This window comes from Leucopleurus acutus (genome assembly GCF_964270905.1).
Source record: "Leucopleurus acutus genome assembly, chromosome: 14".
NCBI classification, from domain to species: Eukaryota; Metazoa; Chordata; class Mammalia; order Artiodactyla; family Delphinidae; genus Leucopleurus; species Leucopleurus acutus.
The window spans coordinates 81,067,598-81,085,328 of NC_139156.1; the positions used below are offsets into that span (position 1 = coordinate 81,067,598).

Consider the following 17,731-nt stretch of genomic DNA (forward strand, 5'->3'; position numbering starts at 1 on the left):
AGATACAAAATGTAGATAAGTGATTGCCTTGGCTGGGAGGGATGGAGTGTTGGGGTGATGGCCAAGGGGTACATGGTTTCTTCTTTGGATTATGAAAATGTCCTAAACTGACTGTGCTGATGAAGGTAAAGGCCATGGAATTGTAGAGTTTAAATGGGTGAACTGTATGATGTGTGAATTGTATCTCAATAAAGCCGTTAAAAAAACAACAGAAAAATCCTGGAACTTTAATACTAGTCACACAGCATTTTATGAGCATTAAATGAAGGCAAGTAAGCTCCTGGTGCATTGTAACTATAAACAGAGTGACTTTTCTCTGTTGTTCTGGTATGGATGCTGTCTTTACCCCCTGATGAGACACAGCTGAATGGAAAATCCAGCTAACCTGGGATTCCATTTTGGTTCAGCTCTCCATCCTCAAACCAGAAGCTTTAATCTTCAGATAATGCAAGCCATAAAATGAAGGAGGTTATCTAAATTTTTTTCTCAAACTCCTTCCAAGCTAATATTCTGTCTGTGAGTCATGAGGAATCAAAATTTTTGCTTAAAGTGAAATTTATGTTTATTTACCAACAGGCCTTACAAAACAGCATTACTGTTTACTCAAGTTATGACCAGTTTTAATCAAACCTCAGATTTAACAAGTTTCTCTTATCAAAGGGAAGTCACAGGACAATCAAAATCTCAAGTTACCCATTCTGTTGTGATTACAACAATCTTGATCCAAACCACAAAACCTTCTTCAAAAAGGCCCATACAGATCTTCCTCAACTTACAATGGGGTTACGTCTGGATAAATCCTTCGTAAGTTGAAAATATCATAAGCTGAAAACGCATTTGATGCACCTAAACTACTTGAACCTTAGCCTGGTCTTTCTTAAAAGTGCTCAGAACACTTATATTAGCCTACAGTTGGGCAAAATCATCTAACACAAAGCCTATTTTATAATAAAGTGCTGAATATCTCATGGAATGGATTGCATACGATACCAAAAGTGAAAAACGGAATGGCTGTCTGGGTCCAAAATGGTTGTAAGTGTATCAGTTGTTTCCCCTCGTGATGGCGGGGCTGACCGGGAGCGGCAGCTCACTGCCTCTGCCCAGCCTCACGAGAGAGGACTGGACCACGTATCACTAGCCTGGGACAGATCCCAATGCCAAATCCCAAGCACGGTTCCTAGAGAATGCACATTGCTTTTGTGCCATTGTAATGTCAAAAAAAACTGTTAAGTCAAACCACTGCAAACTGGGGACTATCTGTATGGTTATGCTCAGAGTTACTGAATATCTGGGGACTCATGTAAAGGACGTGTAGCAACCAGCTTCTGCAGACACCTGCAAAAACAAAATGTGTGGTGCTTACTCACCTCCAGATGTCGCTTCCCTTGGAGAACAAAGAGGACTTGATGACTTCCGGGGCCATCCAGGCATAGGTGCCTGCTGCGCTCATCCTGGTGGTCCTGTGCCACTCTCTCGCTAACCCAAAATCTGTAATCTTCAACGTCTTATTGCAGACGTCATCATGCTCTATCTTCTCCAGCAGCAATACTGAAGAAGAAAATCAAAGGTGGAATACTTTCATATTTGTATAATTTTTCAGTTACAAGTTTTCTTTGGCTTTTAAAACACAATCTTCACTGCAGTTGGCAGAGTACTGAGAACGAACCTACATTTTACCATTTTATCTTACTTACATCTTGTTTTTCATAACCTTTAGTGGGTCGTTTGTGCCTAAAGTTACAAGTTTAAAAAAATCCACAGGGCTTCCCTGGTGGCGCAGTGGTTGAGAGTCCGCCTGCCGATGCAGGGGACGTGGGTTCGTGCCCCGCTCCGGGAAGATCCCACATGCCGCGGAGCGGCTGGGCCCGTGAGCCATGGCCGCTGAGCCTGCGCGTCTGGAGCCTGTGCTCCGCAACGGGAGAGGCCACAACAGTGAGAGGCCCGCGTACCGCAAAAAAAAAATCCACAGACACAGTACAGCTTTAGTACTCTTTATGAGAAAGTAAATGATTTCTAGGGGCAATAAACATTTACTGAGATATCACAGGTAGAATCAGAAGTCTGTGAAAGTTTACTTGATAGGAAGAAAATATTTACATTGTTTTTCTTCCAAGAAATTAGGTCCTGATCTAAATGCAGTCTTTTCTACTGAATGCTTCCGAGAGTACTGCAAATAGATGGCATATTACCATAAATCATTATTATTGAAGATTATCTTATGTTAAATTGCAAATTGCTTACAGATATGTTAACTCATGAAGGTATTTTATGAGATATGATTGCTTTACCAAAGATTGAAATGCAGCAAAAAGCTAAAACTTCAGAGAAACATTATCCAGTTGCTGGTTTCCCCAGCCCCCAGCCTCCTGACAAAATACAGAACGCCCAAGAGCAGCTTTCAGGAACCGAGCTGATGCCGGGACTGCCCTGAGCTCTCTGTGCAGCAGGAGCTAAAACAACGGAGCTTCCCATCACTGCCCACCTGCACCCGCCTGCCCCGCCCTTCCCGGGGCCTTGGGTTCCTCTCTCCACTGGTTGACTTCTCTGCCTATAACGAAGCAGAAATGTCTCCCCGGTTTTCCATGAGGCTCTAATGCAGCTCCATATCCACGCTACTCCTTCCCATTTGCTACAGAAGGAATGGTTTAAACCTACTGTTTTTTTCTAACTTATCTCCTCACTCCTTCCTTAAAACCCAGCCTTCCAACCTGCAGCGCAGTTGTTCTAGTTCAACCGAATGCCCCGCAGATGGCCCGTCTCCACTTCCCTGCCACCATGTGACTTCTGGCTTCACTGTCCCAAACCTGAATTCCAATCGTTCTCACTGGACTGGGTGCTGTCCCTCTCTCCTCTCTCGCCCACATGCCACCCCGAGCAGATTCATCTTCCTATAGTGTCGTGGCATCCTTTTATTTTTTTAAACCTCTCATGAATAAACTACCGATACATGTCACAACAGGGATGAATCTGAAAACCATTCCGCTAAGAGAAAGAAGCCACTCATGAAAGGTTATGTACTATGATCCCGTATGACATCCTGGAAGAGGGACAGAAATCAGACCAGCGGTTTCTGGAGGCTGAGGGGAAGGGTCTGACGGCAGCGCTACACGGGAGAGTTTTTCCGGGTGATGCAAATTCTCTCTTGGTGGTGGTGGTTACAGGATTATATACATTTGTCAAAGCTCATCAAACTGAACACCCTCGGGGGGGGTGTGAATTTTTATATAAATTATACCTCAATAAACCTGCATTAAAAAAAAAAATTCCATGGTTCCCCATAACTCAGGGAGAAGGTTCACACACTCCAAAACCTGGGCAATCACAGCCCCTAGATTCGCACAGCAACCTACACTTCAAACTACGCCCCGTGCCTCTACGGACGAGCTTGCTCTGCTCAAGGCAGGCCGCTGCTCATCCAGCCCAAATGATACCTGCTCAGCGACACCTTCCAAAGACCCCCAAGCCGGGAACCATCACCTCCTCCACCCTCCCGTGAGCTCTGTGTTTCTGTGACAGTTCTACGAGGCACCAGGTACCAGACTGTGTGCTTTCATCAGACTCCTCCACTGCTGTTAGCTCTGAGACAGTGAGTATGTTAAGTGTGAAACAGGGGGCGTACGAGTGAGGGAGAGAGAGTGTGTGTGTGTGTAGGCGGTGAGATGGCAGGGAGAGGAAGACAATGGTGAGAGAGTAGTGCAATTCACGCTCACCCACGCGCACCCACTCTGTGTCGTGTCTGATTCAGCGCAGGTGCTTAGTGTTTGCAGGTGAAATTAACAAAAGGGGCCCATTCTTATGTCTGTCCTTTGCCCATGCCACTTCCTACCTAATAGAAATAAGAACCAGGTCCTAAGAGTCACCAGCCATCGTCGGTATCCACTATATTCCTTGTACTTCACAAGTGCTATTTCATTCAAGCCTCACAAAAATCCCAAGAGACAGGTCTTCATTATCAGAGGATAATTCGTACTGAAAAAAATTCAGCAACACTGAATCCAATTGAACAGTAATCCAAACTTCAGTTAACAGAATATATGTCTATGGGGCGGGGGAGAGTTGTTATTCAGGTTTCACCTTGAAAAATAACATAAAAATCCGTTTATTTTATTCTTTATTTAACAACATTTTTGTCATCGTTGCAACTATGCACTAACTCTTAGAAGGACAAAAACGAACAAGTGTGGGAGGTTTCTTAGACTAAATTATCCAGACAAAATTGGAGACTAGCATAAGACACTTCATGTTCGATCTGTGGAATGTGATCTTAAGGGGGGCCACTTGCCCAAATATTACAGGAATAATGAGCGCTGACTGAGCACATTCTGTCTGTCGGGTACACTTACAGGTATTTTGATCAGATAATCCCCACCACAGTGCTATAGGTGGATATTATTAATCGTCTGTACTTGACAGATGAGGAAACTGAGACACAGAGATGTTGAGTAATCCATCCGAGGTCACGCAGCTGAGGCGCAGTGCCACTCAGGCAGTCTGACCCCTGGGTCCGTGGTCCTAACTACTGCCTGCACTGCTCAGGTGACAGTTTTATCAATTTTTCACAAGCGATTTCTTTATCCTCTGGAAAGCTCTCTGTATGCAGCTGCCCATGCTCTTCCTTTCTGATTTCCTGCCACTGGACAGTTATCATCTGATCTAAGTGGAGGCGCTGTGGCACAGTGATGGAAGCACGCACTCCAGGGCCAGACTGCTCGGTTTGGACTCTGTGCTTCTGCTTCCTTGCCTGTCATGGGAATTATGACAGGACATACATCATAACGTTGTAGAGAGGAGGAAATGAATACATGTAAAGTGCTCAGAACAAGGTCTGAGACGCAGTAAGCATTTTGTAAGGATGACACATACGTGTACCTACACACACCCTTTACTGATGGGTTTGAAAGTGTGTTTAGCAAACCTTCAAAATCACTTTCACGGATGTCAGGAAATCCTATCACTTTGCAAGGCCTGAAATTTCACTTTGCAACAGATTCACATTCGTATCATCAATTTAGACCGTCACAGAGTTAATGCAACTGGAGAGAACCAACAGGAGACAGCTGAGTGGGGACTTATTATAAGTCGCCAATACTGAATAAATACTGCTGTGTTGTGATATTCCTTTCCCCAAGCGGTCTTCTAACTGTAAGGCTTGGAGAGCAAGCACCTCCTTCTATCCCCCAATCACCTAACGCAGCACCTTCTACATCAAGTGGCCAACGGAATAGTTTCCATTAATAAGTATCACCAGTTCTAAGAAGATTATTGCCTACCATTTATTACTCCTCTTCTATGTAGAGCTGTTTCCACTCACATAATATCTCATTGGATCCTCATGCCATTCTATGAAATGGAAATTACAGTCTCCAGTTCACAGTTCAGAAATGTTATCCCAGATCATACGGCTACAATACAGGGCCACGCTTCAGATCCCACCTGCATGACTATCTTTCCAGTCTTCTGTGCTACATATAAAGCTACCAGTTATGAAAAGGGGGCAGAACAACCAGAAACTTCATTTTGTTAATTTTTGAATTTTCCTTCCTTCCATTCAGTTTAAGGAATATTTATTTCTCAGTCCTGGTGCCTCATGAATATCAAGAAAAATAAATATTTAATCCTTTAAAACCCTATATACTTAAGCCACAGAAACAAAAAATAACAGATAGATTAGCTACTTCATCAGCTGTATTACATTTTTCCCCCTTATAATACATACTAATTTCACTTTTAAACAATGATATCCTTACCACCAAAAAAGACTCCAAATTAATGATCAAGATGGCTTGCAGTTCTATAAAAACTTTGTTTTCCAAGACACTTTCACATACATGATCTCCTCCTTCTGAAAAACACCCAAATTAGGAAGGCATGAGGAAGCACTGATTAAAATGGGCATTAAAACCACGCTGTGTCCCCAGGCCCCAAGTAAGGCCTGGCAGCCCTTAAGGAACAAAAAGCTCAGAAAGGCAACTCTAAAATAAATACAAACGGAACTCCAAGCGAGAACGAAAAGCTAAATATTTTAAATTGATCGCATTTCTCAAGCAATGCCTTGGCAGAATGCGGTATTAGCAGCCTTTGCGTCGCGGTCTTTAAAACACCTGCCCTCACCCGGAGTCCAAAGTTTCCACGGGAGCTTTCAACTAACAGAAAACAAGTTAAAATAACACTCTGAACGTCAAAAGTTTAGAGTTCCATGAAAGGCCCATTGTTCTGGATTCTATTTCAGAGGTGTTCAGCAGAATTCCTCAAATTCCTTATCTTTGGGGCAAAGTGACCGAAACCAGAAATAGCCAGTGTCCCGACAGGTCACGTGACCGGGCACCTGGCCAGGTTTCAGCCGAGGACAGGCTGGGGGTGCTTCCGCCTCCTGACCTCACCAGGAAGAGGACCTCCGGGAATGACCATGCTCAGAGGGGCACATCCACCTTCTGGGCCACAGAAATGGTCAATTCTCCTCAGCGACCTAGCGACCAGTGTTTCAGCCCCCTGCCTGTGCCACGTCCGTAAAGATTTCTGACCCCCGCTAGCCCCATTCTGTAACAATCAGCCTCTACAGCTTGTGTTTTGTCTACTTATTCAACCATGAGGCACTCGATTTTTCCGGCTCCTTTGAAGTTTCACTGTGGAATTTTCCGAATTATAGTATATAATGTATATTTTAAAAAGCAATTACAATGTGTCCATTCTATTTCCTCAACATTTATGGGAGTGCTGGTCCAAATTCCACTTGAGTCAAATAAGGTTCATTTTAATTAACCTTTAACTAGGAATATGTTATCAAAAAAAAAAAAAGGTCATAAGAAAGAAATCAGTTGAGAAAAGCAACAATGTGAAAGAGTATACTAACAAAACACCTGTGTCTCAGTCTAAGACAGGAAGGTTACCCTGTGAATTTCAACTCTGAAAACAATCAACCATTCATTTACAGGGAAAAAAAATGATAACTTTCTAAGTTTACCAAATAGCACCGATTTTCCTCACATTTCTTCCGTCTGTTCCCGCACCTACACCACTCATCTGCTCACCAGTCTCTGGAGGCCTTCATCCTGATCTTCAAGTCCCTGCTCAACCTCGGTCTCCATGATCTTTTCAGCTCTTCCTGGACTCTCCGAAAAAAACCCTACACTCTATGATTCTGTGTATTAAAAGCCACTTCTAAGAAACACAGCATTGCGTCAGTGTCTCTGAGCTCCTGGTGCCTGCTGCATGGACTGCCTTCCCCTTGTGTCCTCCGCAAAACCATACCTGGCCTCCATTTCCCACGGAAGCAACCGGGCACCAGCCCTGGATTCGCTGCACTGCAGCACTAACTGTGAGACTGCCTTCAAGTCCATTGGCCTTTGGAATCTCATTTTCTCCTTCTAGTAAAAACAAAACAAACAACAGAAAACAGAATGTGCAGCTTTGTCACTGTCTCCCTGTTCCAATATTATATGAGCCTGTAGATATCAACACCATGTCCCCCTGGGTGCCTTCCTCATAACCTCACTAGAAGTTCTCTGCATTTCTAACGCACTTAAAGCTGTACCACTCCCATTACTACACTTAAACACTGCCTTATCTCACTTGTGGGTCTCACCTCTCTAACTAAATTGTAAGCAACTGGAGGAAAGAATTTGCACCCGATTAATATTTGTTTAATATTGGTTTCTTTCTACTGCACTGCATCTACCTTTTGTTTTTTTTTGTTTTTTTTTGCGGTACGCAGGCCTCTCACTGTTGTGGCCTCTCCTGTTGCGGAGCACAGGCTCCGGACGCGCAGGCTCAGCGGCCATGGCTCATGGGCCCAGCCACTCCGCGGCATGTGGGATCTTCCCGGACCGGGGCACGAACCCGCGTCCCCTGCATCGGCTGGGGGGTTCTCAACCACTGCGCCACCAGGGAAGCCCCATCTACCATCTTTATACACTCAATAAATAGTTGTTACATGAGTGAGTGACTACTGGAAGGGGAAGAATGAGCAGGAAGAAGATGCATTAGTATAAGCCTTTCCATGTCAAGTCAGCTACTGATTATAGAAAACCGACTCACCTGTGCCCTCAACAGTACAGACTGTTTTAGAAATAATGACAACAAAGCAGTTATTTGGATATTGATCCATCAGCAGTGACTGACACAGCTGATTATTCTTCCCTGAATCACATCCTTCTCTGGCTCCCCAGCATCACAACATTCCCCCGTTTTCACTCCTTTTCTAGCTGCTCCTTCTTCTGGTTCCTTCCTGTCTCCAGGGCCTCTAATTGATGGTGACCCTCCAGGACTCAGTCCCTGACCTCTGGTCTTTCCTATGAGCACTCAGTCCCCAGATAATCTCAGCCAATCTCAGGGCTTTCATGCCACAGACATGCTGCCAACTCCCAAGTGATCGCCTCCACCCTGGTTCTCCGTCTGTTCTCAAAACTGCAGCCGTGTGATCTGCTACAATGGCACTCAGAGCCTGGGCCTCAGCCCAAACCTCTCCAGTGGCTGACGAGACCCTGCATGGTCTGACCCCCTTCTGACTCCCTGGTGCCCTGTGACCCCCTTTCATGATTCTCCTGTCACACCGGCCTCCTGCTCTGGGGAGCAATTTCCGTTCCCTGTACGAAGGTTTGTCTCCCCAGAGGACCCACTTTCCCCCTTCTTCAGGTGTTGCTTCCTTTTCTGGAAGGCCTTCCTTAGCCATACACTCTAAGCCGTCAACGCCTCACCCCAACATTTTCACCCTCCTTTCAACTTTTTTCTACTGAGCACTTACCACCCTCCACCATACTACATCTTTCACCATTTACCCTTTAATGTCCATGTTGCCCACTGGCATGTAAATTCCACGAGGGGAGGAATTTGCTTCTGCTTTGCTCACCACTGACCACCCAGAGCCTGGAGCGTCCCTGGCACGTAGTACACAGTCACCAAATAACTGTGATGTGAATGAATGAGTCAGCTCGCTAAACACAAGGAGAGAGACTTCTGCAAAGTCCAGAGAGACGCGGTCAGCTAAAACACAGCTTCACATTGCTCTTAACACCAAAAGCAAACGCCGCGGTACAAACCTTTTCATGGACACACACAACACACAGTTTTAATGAGAAAACTTCCTACATTTCATTGCGTGAAAATCAAGCTCTCTATTTCTGTCAGCGGAGTATTTTCAATATTTTGTCAAGGTATGGAACAAAGTAAACTGATGAGGGAGGAATCTTCCATAACATGCTCCATTAACATATCAGTAAACGGAAAGTAATGTAGTTGATGTTAGAGTCAGTATTTGCAGAAAACCTGAAACAAAATAACTCCTGAAGGTCAATTAAGCCAACAATCACTCAAACAACCTATATACAATCAAGATACTTCCCCCAAACGGCAAGTGATTTGCTCTTTTTCAAAGAGCGTAAAAAAATGTCCTAGTAGTGAACTCTGGTAGTGAAACAGTTACGACTGGTAACTCAGTACCTCCTGCCTTCTCCCTGACCCTCAATTTATCAACCCAAGTTACAAGTAGACCTGCCAAAGCGTGCAGATGGCAGTACTCCCTAAAGGAACAAAGCTCAGGCCTGTTTCCTTGTGCCACTGGCTGGCCTGGACCAAGAGAGCCAGATGAACTAAAAGACCCTCACACCCAACCGAGATGAACAGATGTGTGACCACGTGGCACTATATTTTGCAGAATGAATAACAATAAAGTCCTTGGGTTACAAAGAACTGTAGAAAACTTTCAGGTACCAAGGAGTTCACACACACACAAATCAGGAAACATTTAAAGCCCTCAGAGAGCTTCCAAACCATATGTAAAAATGAGTATAGTCACCAGCTTACACTTAGGTTGCAGCTTACAGTTTATTACATACTTTGACAAATACCAGGGGTCAGCAAACTATATCCTATGGGCCAAACAGGAGACTTGAAGAGTTGCAAAACAGACTAGATGGTCTGCAAAGCAATCATATTTATCATTTATCATCTGGACCTGCAGGGGAAAGTGTGGTGATGCCAGGCATATACTCTCTCACTGATCCTCACATCACCCTATTCAGAAAGTCGGGGCCCATGAGCCCATGGCTGGAGAGTAGTAGAGTCAGAGCCCAAATCTTAGATGCCACAATAGCACCATTTGTCCCCCCAGGTCAGTGGGACAAATGCTTGGATAATCCTTTCCCCAGAGACACAAGCCCCGAATAAGCCACCCGTACCCCTCACTTAGTGCCTACTGTGACCCAGCCATCCAATGTCACCAGACAGTTCACTGGATGTGGGATACAGTCTGTGGCCATGGTGGAATTTCTATACCAACCCAGAGAACCATGAGAACGGACCCACACATCTGGTCCCTGGGACAGCAGCTTCCAAACTTGGCTCTGCACCTGAATCACCCAAAAGCTTTTTAAAAAAATATCTTGCTGCATCCCAAGCTCAGGATGGATTGATGGAAGCATAGGGTGAGGTTTGTATTAAAGCAACTTAGTAAAACATTAATGGTAGAATCTAGGTGGTGAGTACACAAGTGTTTACTTAAAAGCTCCTTCAACTCTGTATAGTCCAAGATTTTGAAAATAAAATGTTAGAAAAAAATTCATTGCTTGTTCCCAACTAAGGCAATCAAATCAGAATATCCAAAAGTGAGACAGAGAATTTTATTTTTAGAAGTTTATGGGGAGCTTCTGATGCTACATTAGGTGTGGGAGCAGCTACTCTGGAGTGCCATTCTCCATCAGCAGAACGGGCCATCTGGCCTAGGGGTTCTCAAAGTATGGTCCCGGGACCCGGAGCAGCCCTAAGGTGGCGACAGATTAAATGCAGAAGCAGCTGTGAATGTTCATCTGTCTTCCTTTTTGTCATCAAAGTGAGCTTCAAAAGAGTAAAGCAATGCCACTCTCCTCACTAAATTTGTTTTGTAAAATAAGGGTTTCCCTCTACATTAACATGTAACGGATCTATTGTTACTTTTATATTAAATACCTTTAGATTTATCATTTTAAATTTCTAATATGGCAAATATCAATAGCTAGAACCCACATCAACAAAAGCTCTTTGGGGTTCTGAGAACAAGCATCTGAGAACTGGTAACCAAGTTCTGGGATTAGAGGCCCTGGATTCAATTCCCTGACAAGTGGAGTGACCCTGATCAAGTCAATTAATCCCTGGCCTCAGTTTCTTCATCTGTAAAATGGGGATACTTAAAGTACCTACCTCAAAAGGTCGCTGTGAGGAATAAATGAGGATAAAGTTTGGACAATACCCAGCATCTAGTAAGCATTAAATAAATGTCAGCCATTGTTTCTGTTACTACTATTATTTACTTAAAGATAAAGCAATACTTGAAGAAGATGAATTTTTAAAAATAACTAAATTCATACTGATTCAGAGTCAGTTGTACAAATTTGTTTCAGTCTCCAAAATAAAACCAGCACAGTTGGCCCAACCTCACCAGGAACCCTTCTTCTGGCCCCTAAAACTCCTTCATTCCACCTTTTGGGAGCCCTTCAAGTACCACAGAGGGTTTGGAGACAGTCACACTGAAATTTGGAGTTAATAGTAAATCTGGTCATTATCTTCTAACTCTGGTGCCCTAAATTCGTTCATTAAACAAACAGTGATTATAAAAACTAGGCTCTGGTCATAAATGAGAAATAATTTATGCCAAACCAATGTCCAAGTATTTTATTTTCTATTTCTGCCCTGATAACCTATGATAGATACAGTCATAAAGCAAATTATCCCAAGCTTATATGTTTTTCTTTGTAGGTGTTTGTCTTACAGCAGATCAGAGCACTTTCCTCCTCAGAACTGTCAATGGCTCGCTTTTGCTGTGAGACAGTCCACACCTCTCAGTGCGGCATTCAAGGCCATGTTGTCTGGCCACTTGTTAAACGCCTGTCTCCTTCCCAACAAAAGCCCGTCTTGCTTTCTTTCTAGCCACACCTGACTCCTAACTGTCCCCTAAAAAAGCCACCTACTTTCATGCGGAATCTACCCAATTGCCTAGGAAGGGATAAGAAGATATTAAACAGATTTTCCCTGCAGCATCAGAAGCCAAGACTTGCAGGCTCAAGGAGGTTGTATCGCTCGCCCAAGGCCACACAGCTTGTAGGGGAAGACACCAATATTCAAACCCAGGTCTGACTTCAAAGCCAAGGCTCCTTCCGGTGCTGCACTGTTCTGGAAATGTTCAACCCTCCCAGGCTAGTGTGGGAAAGCAGGAATTACAGACGGCCTTCCGAAATGATGGAGATTTCCCCTCTCCTCTTTCCATTCCCATACTTTAATGCACTTGACAGCGACTACAGAGTGATCAGAGGTGCACAGTGAAAGTGAGCATAACCCAGCACTAAATTACTGCCCCGCCTTCCAACTATAAGAAATGAAAAGTGGACTCTTTATTTTTTAATATGCAAGCATAAAAATGGTAGGGGAAGATGCGGTGACCTGCTCTGCTTGCTCTTCTTTCAAGAATACATCTTTAGCCAATTCTGTTTCACAAGCTGATTAGCTCTCTGTCACCACTGCGCTCTCTGGACTGATCTCCCTGGACCCTTGGAATAGGAAGAGGCTGTGGTATGAAGCTGCACAGACAGGAGAAGGGAGAAGACGCATTTCTCTTAACTGATAGTAGCGTAATTAATAGCTCCTCCGGATCACTCTTATGAGCTTTTTAAGCACCTTATCTGGAGATCACGTTGGCTATAATTTTCTCAAATAGTTCCTTTATTAACACTGCCCTAATGAGAGAAGCTAAAACAGAATTTAGATTCCTTTTGTAGTTTGTTCTAGCAAAAGCTCTAAATTTCATTTCATAATAAGTATAACTATGTCTATTTATAGACTGTAGATGTCCTTGTAGATAATTATATAGATAATAATTACTCTCAGAGGGCTAAAAAAAAAAATCGGGATAAAATGATGCTTAATCACAAATAAAAAGTACACAAATAAGCAGCTACCAAAGTCTCAGGCTCAGTTTGTCATGGAACGTTTATTTTCAGCTTTAAAAAAAAAAAAAAGGTAGAACACAGTAAGCAACATTAGTAAGAAAGGAACCATAAATCATGCCATGCAATTTTCTTTCAGTCCTGAACTACACCAGAATAAACAAAACACTTAGGACTAAATTCTAATAATTCAAACCCCCTCAGCAATTCACATACTGTACCATTTTCTTTTCACTCCGTCCTGGTAACTTCCCTGAAAACCACTTCCATTGCTACCGCCCTCAGTCAAGTCAGTGTCTTCTCTGGCCTGGAGAACCTCCCCAGCCTTCACTCAGGCCAATTACTAGTCCATTCACCAGAGCGGCCAGGGTAATCTTGGAGACACAGACATCATCCTTCTCCCCTTTGCTCTCCGCCCGTCTCCATGCTTTCTTTTCCTCTACAGCACTTCCTGATATTTTCATGACTGCCATCTAGCTTCCCTATCAGACTAAGCCCTGTGCTGGAGGGGACACTGTTTGCCATCTGCTTTGCCACTTGTGTCCCGGGGCCCAGAAGTGCCTGGTACAGGGTGGGCCCTCAAAATCTGTTGAATAAATGAGTTCCAGCTCATGATGATTTTTCTCTGCTCTGAGTGCATATAAAACTGGTCCTTTTCACAGTAACTCAAGGTTGCTCTGTCTGGCTCTCTAGTTGTGGTATACAGATTTAGCAAAGCGTTTTCTATTTACTTTGCATCTGGGAGTGACAGGGCCTAGCATATTTAAACGGCATAAATGATGCTTAAAACTTGCTAATGTGGCTCAACTTTCAATCTTTTGCTGTTAGAGAAGGGACAAAGTTGTTTGTACCATCACAAGATCAGCTTTTATTTCAACATAAACACTGTCTCAGACTATATGACAGAAAAAAAAAAAGACCGAGAAAAGATAAAAGAAAACATATTGAGAGCCATATCTTACTTTGATAACTTTAAACATTTGCTTTAAACAATAATTTCTACTAGCTCTGGTCCAAGTAGTCCTATACTGGTTCTTTGTTACAGGAGTAGACTAAAGAATAAAACTAAAATTCAATATTGATTTTTAAAACCTTGTTTACATTATCATTAACTCACTACCACCATTAGCAAATAACCAATGAAGTCAAACAAAATACACTGTAATAGAGTCTCTGCTGTACTCAAACAGTCTGAACAAGAAGTTATGGCTTCAGGTCTTCCCTGGTGGCACCGTGGTTAATAATCCACCTGCCAATGCAGGGCGCACGGGTTCGAGCCCTGGTCTGGGAAGACCCCACATGCCGCAGAGCATCTAAGCCCGTGCGCCGCAACTACTGAGCCTGTGCTCTAGAGCCCGCGAGCCACAACTATTGAGCCCGCTGTGCCACAACTACTGAAGCCCGCACGCCTAGAGCCTGTGCGCCACAACTAGAGAAGCCACCGCAATGAGAAGCCCGCGCACCGCAACGAAGAGTGGCTCTTGCTCGCTGTAACGAGAGAAAGCCCGCGCGCAGCAACGAAGACCCAACGCCAAAACTAACTAAATAAATTAATTAATTTTAAAAAATTAAAATAAAAGAAGTTATGGCTTCATATATCATAAGAGGGTCCCAAAGTATCTGCATTTATTCACTGAATAAATAACGCCAGATCCAAGATAAGGCAAATGTCTAGATGCTGTGATCTGCACCTTTTAGGCCCCATTCAAAACGCTATGTTGTAGAAATCAGAAAACTATAAAAGTGGTCGTATCGTAACAAACATTTGGCTAGGGGAGTGACCTAGCCAATTAAGTCTTTTTAAAAAGTACGATACTTCAAGTGCAAAGGCAACCCTGCCTGACAATTACAGAAATTAAAATGCTCCAGGAAGTTTGGCAACTTATTCTGAGGGTGAAAAGTCTTTCGAAAACGAAGTTGCAGCATATAATCACCTTCAGATTACATAATATCTCCCAGAGACACAGCAGTCTACTCGTTCCACCCTACAAGTTTTTCTGGTGTCAATAAAAACTATTTAACCACGTTATTATTCCAGGGTCATATTATTTCTTTTCACTATTTAACAGTATTAGTCCTTTTAAAGTTTTTCACTTCTACGTTGGAACATGGATTAATCTAGCCTCCTTATGCTTTTACAAACACTAGCAAACTTGCTCTTCTTTGTGAACAGGTCACATGGACCTCAAGCATTACTATGAAACAGCCTAAGCATAATGCAAAAGTAATAGTTACAGAAATTCTTCCATCTAAGGACGAGTCCAACCCAAAGAGTTTGCCTGTGTGGGTGATTTTTTTTGTTTTTGTTTTGGCTGCGCCCCAGGTCATGTGGGATCTTAGTTCCTGGACCAGGACCAGGGATTGAACCCGTGCCCCCTGCAGTGGAAGCTTGGAGTCTTAACCACTACACCACCAGAGAAGTCCCTGTGTTGGTGATTCGATGTCCTGAAACAGAGTAGGTCTGTAAAAGGCCGGGTTCCATGTCTATCACAGAACTGTGGCAACTGCGAACAACCAGAGCAAGCAGAATGCTCCTGCTGTCCTTAAAATACCCGGTTCTACAGCAAGCTTCCAGCAGACAAAGGCTCACAGGACTTCACTGGGGAGAGAGGCTTATGGGATCCATGGACTGGACACTCAGAATGTGAAGTGATCTGCAATACTGGAGAACAAACTTTAAGCAGCTAATGCTATTATATCTTCTATACGATGAAACTTAATAGGATTTGTGTTTAGTTCATTTGTCAGTTCCTTACTGACATCTGGAAAATGCACCCTGATTTATAAACAAAGTGAATGATATAGGCCAGGTCTTCAGGATTTCAAGTACCTGCACAAGGACAATGAACTTGCTCTGAAATCCACCCCAAAGTGCATGATGGCACAAATGGTGTTTCTGGGTCTGAAGACTATTCACCAACACTCAAGCCACCGAACCAATAATGAAAACCTACTTCATGGGCAGAGACATCTGAATGAAAACTCTTTGTTAACGTCAAAGGACACGAAGCCATATTTAAAGCGGGAAAGGAGAGACCTCAACACAGTGCTTGTAAAGCTGAAGCGAAGGGCAGTTTGATGTAGGCCACTAGGCAAGACGGGGGGCCATGGGTTCCCGAGGACGGCCTCGGTTTGCAAAGTTCTGTCCAAATGAACCACTTATTGTACCCAAAGGCCAAACAGCACCGTGAGGTTTCCAGAAAGCCCCGATATTTTTTTACAACTGTGTCTTCGGCAAGCCAGTCTGATCTGCCTTTCTAAAAAAGGCACCTGAAAGAAACCCGGCAAGGTAAGTGTATCACCTGCCCCAAAGCAAGTAACCAGGGTCCAGATGGCCCTCTGAGCCCCGGAAGGCCGGCTTAGGAGGGGCTGCCGGCGACGGGAGGCCGAGCCCCGCCTCCTTCCCCCGAGCACCTGGCCCCGCGGAGCCCGCCCAGCGCCCGCACCGAGGTGGGCTGCGCTGGGCGCGGTTGCGTCCTCCGCTCCCCCTCCACTCCCCCCACCCCACCCGCCCTTACTTACTGTTGCTGGACTTGAGGTCCCGGTGCAGGATGGGCACGACGGCCTCCTCGTGCAGGTAGAGCATGCCCCGCGCGATCTGCACCGCCCAGTTGACCAGCACGTGCGGGGGGATGCGGCGCGCGCGGCGCGGCCCGGGCGCGCGGGGGTCCGGGGCGGCGTTGGCGGCGGCCAGCGCGCGGTTGAGCGCTCCGCCGCGGGCGAACTCGAGCACCAGGCAGAGATGCGGCTGCCGCAGGCACACGCCGCGCAGCTCGATGATATTGGGGTGCCGCAGCATGGCGAAGAGCCGGGCCTCGCGCCGCACGCTCTCGGCCGCCGCCGCCGCGTCCTGGTCCGGGTCCCGGCGCGCCGCCTTCACCGCCACCTCCTGGCCCTGCCAGGTGGCGCGGTACACCTGCCCAAAGCCCCCAGCGCCGATGAGCTCCTGGAGCTCCAGCCTCTCGAAGTCGACGTGCACAGGCGAGCCGGGCCGCGGCGGCGGCGGCCGGGCGGGCGGCGGCGCGGGGCGGGTGGCCGGGCGGCACGGCGCCACGTAGTTGGCGGGGAAGATGCCGAGGCGCCGCTGCACCTGGCCGGCCCACCAGCCCTCGTCGCCCGACACGGCAGCGTCCTGGGACAGCACCTCCACCAGCTGGCCGCGTCGCAGGCTCAGCTCGTCCTCGCCGCGCGCCTCGTAGTCGTACAGCGCGGCCCACAGCCCTGCTCCCGCCGAGGCCGAGGCCGAGGCCGAGCCGCCGGAGGAGGCGGACGACGACGACGCGGAGCCGGCGGGGGCGCCCGGCGCCGGCGACCCCGGCCTGTCAGCCGCGACCTCGGCGCCCGGCAAGGCCATGGAGGGCGACGGCGAGGGCCGAGCGCGGGGCGGCGGGCTCAGCCCCGGGGGCGGCCGGGGACGCGCATCGTCCGGCAGGGTCACCGCCTGCGCCCGGGAAGGCAGGGAGGAGGAGTCGGGGCTCGGGGACGGCGGGTGTTCACGGGCCCACTACCCGGAGGCCACGGCTTCAGCCCCCGTTCCTCCTCGGATGCCTCTGCTGCTGCAGCGGTGCCAGCGGCCACCGGGGCTGTCGCTCCATGGTGGCGCGCTGGGCCTGCGGACGGCCTGCAGCACGCTCGGCCTAGCCGCCGCCTGAGCCCGCCCCCAGGGCCCGCCCCGGCCCCGCCCCCTGGGCCAGACACAGTCTGCGCCCGCCCCCCCCGGGTCCGCTCCGCCTCGCCCCTCCCCCAGGGGCCGCCCCGCCTCCAGGGACAGCCCACCTCACCTGGGCCCACTCCGCCCCCAGGGCCCGCCCACCGCACCCGGC

At 46.6% G+C, this 17,731-nt stretch overlaps 1 protein-coding gene across 3 annotated transcripts in view; it reads right to left on the reverse strand.

Annotated features, from left to right (window-relative positions):
• The window catches only part of MAP3K21 (mitogen-activated protein kinase kinase kinase 21), a 55,541-nt gene extending 38,025 nt beyond the window's left edge, over positions 1 to 17,516 (reverse strand). For all 3 annotated transcript variants that reach the window (XM_082854970.1, XM_082854969.1, XM_082854968.1), the window contains exons 1-2: positions 16,431 to 17,516; positions 1,368 to 1,548 (exon numbers count right to left, since the gene is read on the reverse strand). In XM_082854970.1, coding sequence (XP_082711096.1) covers positions 1,368 to 1,548; positions 16,431 to 17,262 — 1,013 coding nt within the window. In that variant the 5' untranslated portion in view covers positions 17,263 to 17,516. The remainder of the gene's footprint in view (positions 1 to 1,367; positions 1,549 to 16,430) is intronic.
• Positions 17,517 to 17,731: the final 215 nt, after the last annotated feature.